Below are 11,051 nucleotides of genomic sequence, written 5' to 3'. Positions count from 1 at the left end.
GGCTACTGCACCTCCACCAGCACCGGCTCCACCCCCTACGATCACTTCCGCATACCAGCAGAGCAGACCACTGGGCGTAAAGGCACATCTGTCATTATTACTAATGGAAGCTAACACTTTTCTGACACACAGTCTGTTTAGCTTCTCCACAGGAGAGACTCACCTGCATCTGTTTTTCACCGTACCAATGAATTCCCAGAGAAAGTTCATTTGGCTGCTTCTAAAATGTCCGATTTGAAACAGGAAGCTCTTTGTGCCCGTGGCTCTGCTGGGTCTGTCTGTTTGCTGAAGCTTGGACACTTTTCTCTGGTCCAATCAGAATTAGAAAGAACAGAGTTATGATTCAAACTGGGAGCAGTTGATGTGTTTTGTTAGGGTAGTGAGTTTGATTAAACCCACTCGAGTATCACACATATTTACACACGGCCTTATAATCGACTATGGATCGATTTGATGTCCTTTAAATGCAGCGCTTCACTCGGTTCACAAACAAACCGAGTGGGCCTGTGATCTGCGTCTGTTCCCATTTGAAGGCCTTTAAGTCAAAACTAGAACTCGATAGAAAACGGATGGATTCCCTTTTGGTTTAGCATCAGATCCTGTGTCAGTTTCACTCGTCCACATGGCGATGTGTTTCTATCAGAGACAGAACTGATGTTTTTTTTATACACACTGTTGGTGAAGACACATGGCAGGCTTAGGTTGGGTTGGACACGGAGCAAAGAAAGAAGAAACGAGCTTTATTGGTCACAATCACAAAGAGTACAACATGCAGTGAAACGTCCGAGCTGCAGCCGCGCTGTTCGGCATGGGGGGGGCCTAGCCAGGACCCTTACTGGATACTGGGAGGGAATCAAACTCGTGACGTCGGCTCCAAAGGTGTGTGGTCTTACCGCTACACTGTCCAGCTGCCATGATGGTTGGTCCTGAAATGAGAGCGATCACCTGAAACAAACTAATATGCAAAGCCATTCTCTGTTTTCTCTCCCTTTGTGTTCACGGTCACGTTGACTTTTGGCATCTAGTGAGAGCGATACACACTGAATACACCTTTGGAGATATTTGATTGGCTGACACAGTATCATATTTGAATAGCATCACAGTAAAATGAGCGAAGGAGGTTTTGTGCTGCGGTTTAGCAAACTCTAAGTTTGGTCTGAGCGCGTGCACAGAACATATGAAGTTTCATTTCCATGACGTTAATCATGAGTGAGTGCAGGGCGATTGGTGCTCGTGACCATATGCAAAACGTTGGTGTGCCCGGTCAGTTAGCCAAATTGCATCATTCATCATCCCTGAAGCAACTGTTGTTGCAATTATACATATTTGCACAACAAGACTGGAGTTTGGTTATTGCTGATGAACCTATATTTATACCAGTTTGATTTTTTTGTTTAGTCACGGCCTGAAATGTGCTTAATTTCTTAAAGTTATTTATAGTGTACTGTAAATGTGCTCCAACAGAAAAGGCCATCACATTTAAGCACATGGGCAAAAACAGTATTTATTATATAAATGTTTGTTTATGAGTTTGAAATATAGCTGCAATCAGATCCAGTCTAACTGCTTGTATATTCAGTGTGTTTTTGACTGAGCAAAAGATCAAATAAAAATCATTTTGCACACGTGGATTGTTTGTTCTTTGGATATGCTTCTGTAAACGTGGCGTGAAAGGATAGACGGACATTCACGAGCAGCAATGAAGAAATCAGTTTCCTTAAATTCATACAGTAGTTTCATTTAGTAAGACTGTTTTGTTTGTTCAGGAGATTAATTCAAAGTACAAATATACTTTGTTTGCACACTTTGATGCTGTGAAACAGATTTTACTCGTAATTCATTTCTTCTTTGATGATATTTTAAACAACAAATGAAAACAAGCATTTTGCAGGCAGCATCACAGATCCACTGCTAATGTGATACATCCATGCGAGACATGAATTTCTCAAACTCTGAAGTGTTGAACACATGTAAGACCCACCTGACCCCACCATGCCAGCCTAAATGAATTACAACCAGTTTTCCAATCAGCTTCAGCAATCCGTCTGTTTTCACTACATAATCACAGCATCGCCGTGAATCGGCCTGTTTAGAAGAAACAGAGTGTTAAATGTTTACAGTTGGCACACGTATTAAACATGTGACTTTACAGATGCACATTGAATTTTGCCTTTTGAATTACAGTTGTGATGACATATCACGACAACACAAAGTCACTGTTTTAGATGTAAATTCAGATGTGGCCACTAAATAACGTTTCACATGTGATGAACTGTCATCAGTTTTGTGCAAGTTACTTTGAAAAAGTAATTAATTATAGTTACTAGTTACTTCTTCAAAAAGTAACTGAGTTAGTAACTGAGTTACAAGATTCTAAAAGTACTTAATTACTTGAAAAGTAACTATTGTGTTACTTAAAAAAAACGCCTCATTGTTCTGACACACAACACAGAACTATCCACAACACTACACACTAACTACACAAGACAGCACATTAACTACACAAGACAGCACATTAACTACACAAGACAGCACATTAACTACACAACACTACACACTAACTACACAAGACAGCACATTAACTACACAAGACAGCACATTAACTACACAAGACAGCACATTAACTACACAACACTACACACTAACTACACAAGACAGCACATTAACTACACAAGACAGCACATTAACTACACAAGACAGCACATTAACTACACAAGACAGCACATTAACTACACAAGACAGCACATTAACTACACAACACTACACACTCCAAACACGCTAAACGTCACAAATCTCTCACATCTCAAAACTCTCTCTCTCTCTCTCTCTCTCTCTCTCTCTCTTCCCCCTCTTCCTAAACAACCAAACGTCATGTTGCCATATCATCATTTTTTGATTGGTTGATGTGGTGCATTTTTCCACCAAAATGAACGTTTCTGGTTTTGTTTTTTAATTTTTTGTCATAAGCAGAGAGGTCTCTGTCATGGTCCTGGGCCATGTTGGCCCAGTATTCTTAGTTTTCTTGTATGTTTGTATTTTGTTCCCTATTTAGGCCATGTTTCCTGAGTTGCCCTGTTGTGTTGTTCCCTAAGTGTTTTCCCTTCGTGGCTTTTACCCCCTGTGTGCCCCTCTGTGTATCTGTGAGCCCTCGTCTCTCCTTATGTTTTATTCCATGTTTCCCCAGCCCGTTATGTCTGTGTTTTCCCCGTGCTCTCTCTCCTCCTGTCTGAACCTCTGTACTTCCTGTTTGACTCTGCCCGTCTCCCGTCAGTGTTATGTTCACCCCGCCCTGTCTCGTTATGGTTATCTGTGTCAGCTGTGTTCCCCGTGTGTTCCCACTTTCCTCGTTAACCCTCTGTGTATTTCTGTCTGCGTCTCCCTCTGTTCGGCGTCGCGTTCTCCCTCATGCTGTGTGTGGTTCTCCCCGTGTCTTCTGGTATATGTTACAATTAGCTTTTCCCAGTGTAGTTTAGTTTTGTATTGCTTTGGTATCACTGCTTTCGTTTGTCACCTGTCAGCAATAAAGCTGCATTTTGAGTTTATCCCCTGAGTCCGTGAGTTTGCATTTTGGGTCCTCATCCTGCCTGCCACACAGCGACCATGACAGTCTCGCTGCGCTGTCCTTAGTAAACGTGATGAAACTATTTAGGAAAAAACGCGTATATATTGTTTATCATGACTCTGGTTTTACGTGGCCACACAATTTATAAACTGGTATATGTCACCTTGTTGCTTTGTCTTTAAGTGGTCATGTGATTGACCACGACTACTTTATTCTTCCTCAGTCAAACAGCAGCACTCGTGCCATTGTTTTCCCCCCTTAGCTCCAGGTGTTGTGCCAAAAAGTGTAGCGTCCAGATTACTTACAGCTACTTCCTGCAGCTGATATACGATGCTGTAAGCTGAACACAGCTTCAACCATCTGTTTGTTGAAAAAATAGTAACGCGACCGCATTTTCTTGTTAGTAACAGTAACTAATTACTCGTTACTGAACAAAGTAACGCCGTTGTTCCCATCGCTGACTGTCATTATATGACTGATGGTTTTTAAGCTGCGATTTAAGAAGTAAACTTGCTGTAGCTGCATGCATTTCCGTTCCAGACCCTCTGGTTAACGCTCTGCTTGATGACATTCAGATGTGTGTTTCTGGTCATTAGCATACCAAGATTGGCACAGGTTATGTGTGACTGCACTAGCAAATAAAGAACTCTGATGGAAATCAGTACAGCAAGATCTCCAATTAAGCCTGCAGGTTTTTGCGTGTGTGGAGGTCAGAGATAAAGCCTGGCTCTCTTTCTTTACTGTTTGCTTTATCATCTCATCTGACTCTCCCAGGCTGGTGCCTCATCATTACAGTCATATTAGAAGCCTTTCATTCAGCCAGTCGTTCCTTACTTTAGACTCTCTTTTAGCTGCTTCTGTCACTTTAGGTTATTCACTCACTGACACCACGCCTGAAAAAAACTACCTATTACATGTTGCTAAGAAACCAGCAAGGGCACAAGAGGCAGTGTCAGTACAAGGCTGAGCAGGGCTCTGAGGCTGAGCCAGATTTTAATCTTAATCATAAGTTTATATCAACTCATCGTGGGCGTGAGCAGTAATTTGGGCCTTTTAGTGATTTCTTGGGAAGGTTATCCTGTCTTCCTTCCCTCTCCCCAACCAATCACAGCAGATGGCCCCGCCCCTCCCTGAGCCTGGTTCTGCCGGAGGTTTCTTCCTGTTAAAAGGGAGTTTTTCCTTCCCACTGTCGCCAAAGTGCTTGCTCATAGGGGGTCATATGATTGTTGGGTTTTTCTCGTAGGGTCTACCTTACAGTATAAAGCACCTTGACGCGACTGCTGTTAGCGCTGTATGAATAACACTGAATTGGTTCCTTTCCCCACACTTCAAAGAAACAAACAAACAACAAGAAGAACTTGGTCTACAAATTTAAAAGTTCATTTTGGATTTTCTCTCATCCACACAGGGTCAAGATTATACACACAGGCATAAATATTTGCAAATACTCACTTAAAATTTTCAGTAAGGCGTGCTGAAGGTTCTACAGTATTTTTGAACTTGACAAAGCCAAGGCTTAACTTCTCATTCATGATCATGACTGATTACAACAGTTTCCCTTTGGTAGCATAAAAAAGCATTAGATTCACACAGGCTGAGAAGGTCTCTCAGAGCCGTCTCTAAACAGCTGGTTAGAAAAGCATCAGTTCAAACAGTTAAATGTCAGTACACGTTTTTTGGATGTATCACCACTCTGCTAGGGTCTGACAGTGTTCATGCTGAGTGTTCAAGAACAAACCAAAAACAGCTAAGACTCAAGCCTTGGATGATGTAGAAACTGCTGGAACAGTCAACTAAATACCTTCTAGAAAGACTTTTTATGCACAGATGAGACAAGGATTGAACTATTTGGCCACAATGACTTGAGGTGGACTTCTGGTTGAGCTTTGATGGAGTAGGACGTGAGTCTGGGAGCTCCCCCCGATTTCAGTTAAATTGTTATTCATTCGCGTTTTTAGGCCATAATTCCAGTCCTGTTTTAGTCTACAGTTTGTTGTGTTGAGAAGTTTTACTCGGGCCTGCGTAAAATGGCAGCAAAAAATATTAAAACCCACAGCACTATTCAAACACAACTGATGCCTAGTTTGCAAACCGCAACCACACCCTCGAGTGAGCGGTCGTCTCCTGCAAAGCCCCCCTCGTGCCAAGCTAATCCTGATATTGAAGCTCTCAAGGTCGAGTTGCTGGCTTCGCTGGGGAAAGATATCGCTGATATCTTTAAAAACGAACTTCTGGACACTCTGGGTGATGCTTTGTCTACCACCAAGTTCGACCTGCAAGCGGTGAAGATGCAGCTGGCGATCGATAAAGCTGCCAACGACGCTACCATGTTTGAGCTAAAAGGTACAGTCAGGGAGATGGAGCACGCACTCACTGTGGGCTCTGATGATATCGCTGAGATGAAAAACACTATAGATATAGAATAGCATATGCAGGGAAGTATATTCTCCTTTTTTATCAAGAAGCAAAGACAAAAAGGAAAAAAAAAGAAACAGGGCAGGATTCAGTGCATCATCCGTCCCCACCAAAACCACATCTACGCCCTCGACACTACCTGTGCATTGTTTTCTTAGGCCGTTGTGCTAGTTATTGTACTGTTGGTATGCTGGTTCCTGTTATTTTCATTGTCATATACTGAGACTGAATCATATAATAAACTCTTGTACTTCGGATCAGTCCAGCACAATCTTCTCTAAGCTTACTGCATTTATTTGCACAGGACTGGGGTTTTTTATTTGGTGCTTTTTGGGGTTTTTAAAACTTTATTTTATGCACTTTTGGTGTTTTGTTGAAATGTTCACCTTCTGAGGAAACAATATTTTGTACTGTGAGATTTTATTGTTACATGCACGCTGCTATACAGTAGGGAAGTTGGCGAGAGGGTTTTTTCTCTCTCGCTCTTATTTCTATTCGGGCTCCAGTTAATCCAGTCACGTTGGTGAATCATTTTTGTCAGGCTACATTTCACTGTGTGTTATACTTGTATAACTATGCATGTGACAAATAAAGAACCTTGAACCTTGAACCTTGAACCTTTTTGCTACTTTGGGGTTCACTGCTGTGTCCTTTGTTCTGTTTGGTGGAGACTTGGGGTGTATTTGTGTTCAGGGTTACTTTGGGGCGTCTCTTTACGGACACTGGCATTTTGGTTGTTGTTGTTTTGTTGTTTTGTTTTGTTTTTTCTTCTTCTTTATGAATGGTTAATGGCAATATAGACCCCAGCACTGCTGGGTCAGGCATGCCTCTTAGCTTCATTAGTTGGAATATCAGAGGTATGGGTAACCCTGTTAAGAGAGGTTTTCACTCACTTGAAACGTCTAAATTCTGACTTAGCATTTTTACAGGAGACTCATCTTCGCATTAAGGATCATTATAGGTTATATTGCCCTTGGGTGGGTCAGGTCTTTCACTCAAATTTTAATTCGAAGGCTAGAGGAGTGGCCATTCTCATTAATAAGAAAGTTCAGTTCTCTTCTACCAATGTTATCGCTGATAGGAACGGTAGATACATCATTGTTGCTGGTACCCTAATGCAGAAAAAGGTTTTGTTGGTAAATGTATGTGCCCCGATGATGCTGAATTCACGAATAGATTGCTGAGTAACATCCCCTTTCTGAACACTCATTTGCTGATCCTTGGTGGAAACCTGAATTGTGTTTTTGATCCAACCTTGGATCGATCTAGTCCTCATAATTTGAATCCATCATGTCTAAAACATTCTCAGATTTTATGAAACAGAATGATCTTGTTGATCCATGGAGATTTCGCAACCCTTCAATCAAAACATTTTCCTTTTGCTCCCAGGTCCATCATTCTTATTCCAAGACTAATATTGCCGGGCAATGGGACTCCCCATTATCTGTTGAAGAAGTATTAAAAGCTATTACAGCTATGCAGTCTAATAAAGCCCCGGGCCCAGATGGGTTTCCAATTTAATTTTATAAAACATTTATTGGTAAATTGGCACCGTTGCTTTTGTCTTTGTTTAATGAATCCTTGGAAACGGGTTCATCACCACCTACTTTCACACAAGCAACCATAGCGATCGTTCTCAAAAATGACAAGGACCCAACCTCCTGTGGATCCTACAGGCCATTATCTCTTAATGCCGATGCAAAGGTATTGGCTAAAGTAATTGCATTTCGCCTTGAGGATGTGCTTCCTCGTATTATATCTGAAGAGCAGAATGGCTTCATAAAGGGACGGCAACTGTTTTTTAATACCCGTACACTCTTTAATGTTATTTACTCAAAGTGTCTATCTGAATTTCCCAAACTTGTGATTTCTTTAGAAGCTGAAAAGGCTTTCTATAGGGTGGAGTGGGAGTACTTGTTTGCAGTTTTAGAGAAATTTGGTTTTGGTGATAAATTTATTTCCTGGATTCGGCTTCTTTATTTGTCCCCTAAAGCCAGTGTTCATACTAATGATGTTTACTTTGATTATTTTGCACTGGGTCGTGGTTGTTGTCAAGGTTGCCCTCTGTCACCTTTACTCTTTGCCATTGCCATCGAGCCTCTGTCTATCACATTGAGATCTTCTTCTGTATTCAGGGGAATCATCCGTAATGGAATTACACATAAAGTATCATTGTATGCGGATGACTTGTTATTATATATGACTGACCCCACATGCTCCACCCCTGCTGTTTTAGGTATTCTGGACAACTTCAGTTCATTTTCAGGTTATAAATTAAATTTAGGGAAAAGTGAGTGTTTTCCTGTTAATACGGCAGCACGTCAACTTCAACAGTCTGATCTACCCTTTCGTCTCAGTCCATCTGGGTTTAAGGACTTAGGGATTAACGTGATTCGTTCTCTATCTGGCCTTAAATCAGCTAATTTGTCTCCTCTTATCAAGGATCACATCTGATATTCAAAGATGGGGTAATCTCCCCCTTTCTTTAATCTGTAAGATTAATGCTGTTAAAATGAACATCTTACCAAAATTTTTATTTTTATTTCACTCCATTCCCTTATTTTTGCTGATTGGTTCTTTCGTTTGGGGAGGGAAGCCGCCCAGGGTTTCTAAAACTTCACTGCAGAGATGCAGATTTAGTGGAGGACTTGCATTATCGCATTTTTTAGCCTACTACTGGGTCGCTTCTTAACACACTCATTTAGACGGCACTTTAATTTTGTAATGCCGTCTTCCTCGGCTCCTCTATGCGACAACCATTTGTTTCCCCCTTCACTCTTGGACTCTACGTTCTCAGTGTGGTGTGACAAGAGTTTAAAACAGTTCAAACATTTATATGTGGATGGTGTCTTGGATAGTTTTCCCGATTTGTCTTCTCGTGATGGTCTGCCTATCACCCATTTGTTTCGCTATTTTCAAATTCAACATTTTGTTCCCAAATTTCCCCTCTTTACCTCCAGAACAGCAGTGGGAAACTACGCTATCATTTATTCCTCATCACAGAGGAACCATTTCAAAACTCTATGATACTATCCCGTCTTTTAGTAACCACTCTAGTGTTAAGCTTAAGTGTCCATGGGAAGGAGAACTAGGAATTCAAATACATGAGGAGTCTTGAGAACAGGCTACAGCGAGGGTACGATCTTCCACCTCCTGTGCTCGTCTTGGACTTATTCAATTTAAGGTCATACACAGGGCGCATTTCTCTGACTCTAGACTTTCTGAATTGTATCCAGAAGTGGAAAACAAATGTGATAAATGCCACGGCTCTCCTTGTCACCTTAGCCACATGGTTTTTCTGTGTCCTGAGCTGGAAGGTTTCTGGACAGGGTATTTTGCTATTATGTCAGCTGTTCTTGGGGTAACTCTTCATTCCTGTCCCCTGATTGCTGTATTCAGGATTCCTGATCGCCCACTTACACTTGATTCTACACAAACGGATATCATAGTTTTCACATCCCTATTAGCAAGACGTCTGTTAAGTATCCTACTGTTTCCCAGTGGCTTAAAGATTTCATGTTTTTTTTTAAACTTCAAAAAATGAAATATATGTTGAGAGTAGGGATGGGTATCGTTTAGGTTTTATCCAATACCAGTGCCAAACCGTTACATTTGAAACGGTGCCGGTGCTTAAACGGTGCTCGAACTGGTGCTTAAAGAATGTGCTACTACTGCACATTCACCCAATGTATATACTACATATATATATACAGTGGGGCAAAAAAGTATTTAGTCAGCCACCGATTGTGCAAGTTCCCCCACTTAAAATGATGACAGAGGTCAGTAATTTGCACCAGAGGTACACTTCAACTGTGAGAGACAGAATGTGAAAAAAAAATCCATGAATCCACATGGTAGGATTTGTAAAGAATTTATTCGTAAATTGTTAATGGCCGTGTGCAGAGGATGCCCAGCATTGTCCATAATGTCCAGCAGTTTCTTTAGTGTCCTTTTCTCTGCCACTGTCACCAGAGTGTCCAGCTTCATGCCGACCACAGAGCTAGCCCTCCTGATCAGTTTCTCCAGCCTGGATGAGTCCTTCTTTGCTGTGCTGCTCCCCCAGCACACCACAGCATAGAAAAGTACTCCAGCAACCACCGACTGGTAAAACATCCTCAGGAGCTTCCTGCAGATGTTAAAAGACCTCAGCCTCCTGAGGAAGTACAGTCGGCTTTGGGCTTTTTTATACAGGTACTCTGTGTTGCATGACCAGTCCAGTTTATTGTCCACCCACAGCCCAAGGTACTTGTACTTGTTGACCACCTCCACCTCCTCCCCCTCTATCTGAACCGGCAGTGGACCTGCTCTAGACCTCCCGAAGTCCACAACCAGTTCCTTAGTCTTTGAGGTGTTGAGTTGCAGGTGGTTTGTGTGACTCCATGCGACAAAGTTCCTCACCAGACTTCTGTACTCCTCTTCCTGATCATCCCAGATACACCCCATGATGGCTGTGTCGTCTGCAAACTTCTGAATGTGGCATAATTCAGAGTTGTAGCAGAAGTCAGAGGTGTACAGGGTGAAGAGAAGAGGGGACAGCACAGTTCCCTGTGGTGCTCCTGTGCTGCTGACCACAGTGTCAGACGTGATGTCCTTCAGCCTGACGTACTGTGGTCTGTCGGTGAGGTAGTCGGAGATCCAAGCCACCAGGCAGGGGTCCACCTCCATCCTGTTCAGTTTTTCTTGAAGCATACAGGGCCGGATGGTATTAAAGGCACTGGAAAAGTCAAGAAACAGGATCCTGACCGTGCCTTTTCCCCCATCCAGGTGTGAGTGGGCTCTGTGTAGGAGGTACAGGATGGCATCCTCCACTCCGACACCCGCCTTGTATGCAAACTGTAGTGGGTCCTGGGCATGTTGTACCTGTGGTCGGAGGAGGTTGAGGAAGAGCCGCTCTAGAGTCTTCATAAGATGTGACGTCAGTGCCACCGGTCGGAAGTCATTCAGCTCATTGGGCCGGTTCTTTTTGGGGACCGGGACGATGCAGGATGTCTTCCATAGGGCGGGCACTCTCCCCAGTCGCAGACTGAGGTTGAAGACTCGTTGTAGCGGCTCCCCAAGTTCAGCAGCACACGCC

General features: G+C 42.6%; 1 protein-coding gene across 2 annotated transcripts in view; it reads left to right on the top strand.

Annotated features, from left to right (window-relative positions):
• Positions 1–1,625, top strand: part of sim1a (SIM bHLH transcription factor 1a) — a 26,740-nt gene extending 25,115 nt beyond the window's left edge. For both annotated transcript variants that reach the window (XM_085290476.1, XM_085290478.1), the window contains one exon: positions 1–1,625. This exon is cut by the window's left edge and continues 593 nt beyond it. In XM_085290476.1, coding sequence (XP_085146602.1) covers positions 1–114 — 114 coding nt within the window. In that variant the 3' untranslated portion in view covers positions 115–1,625.
• The last annotated feature ends 9,426 nt before the right edge of the window (positions 1,626–11,051 follow it).

Source organism: Mchenga conophoros, linkage group LG11 (genome assembly GCF_057382185.1).
Source record: "Mchenga conophoros isolate Kocher_MC1m ecotype Shallow Benthic linkage group LG11, M_conophoros_male_GT1.1, whole genome shotgun sequence".
Taxonomy (NCBI): Eukaryota; Metazoa; Chordata; class Actinopteri; order Cichliformes; family Cichlidae; genus Mchenga; species Mchenga conophoros.
This window is presented reverse-complemented; position numbering and strand designations above follow the sequence as displayed.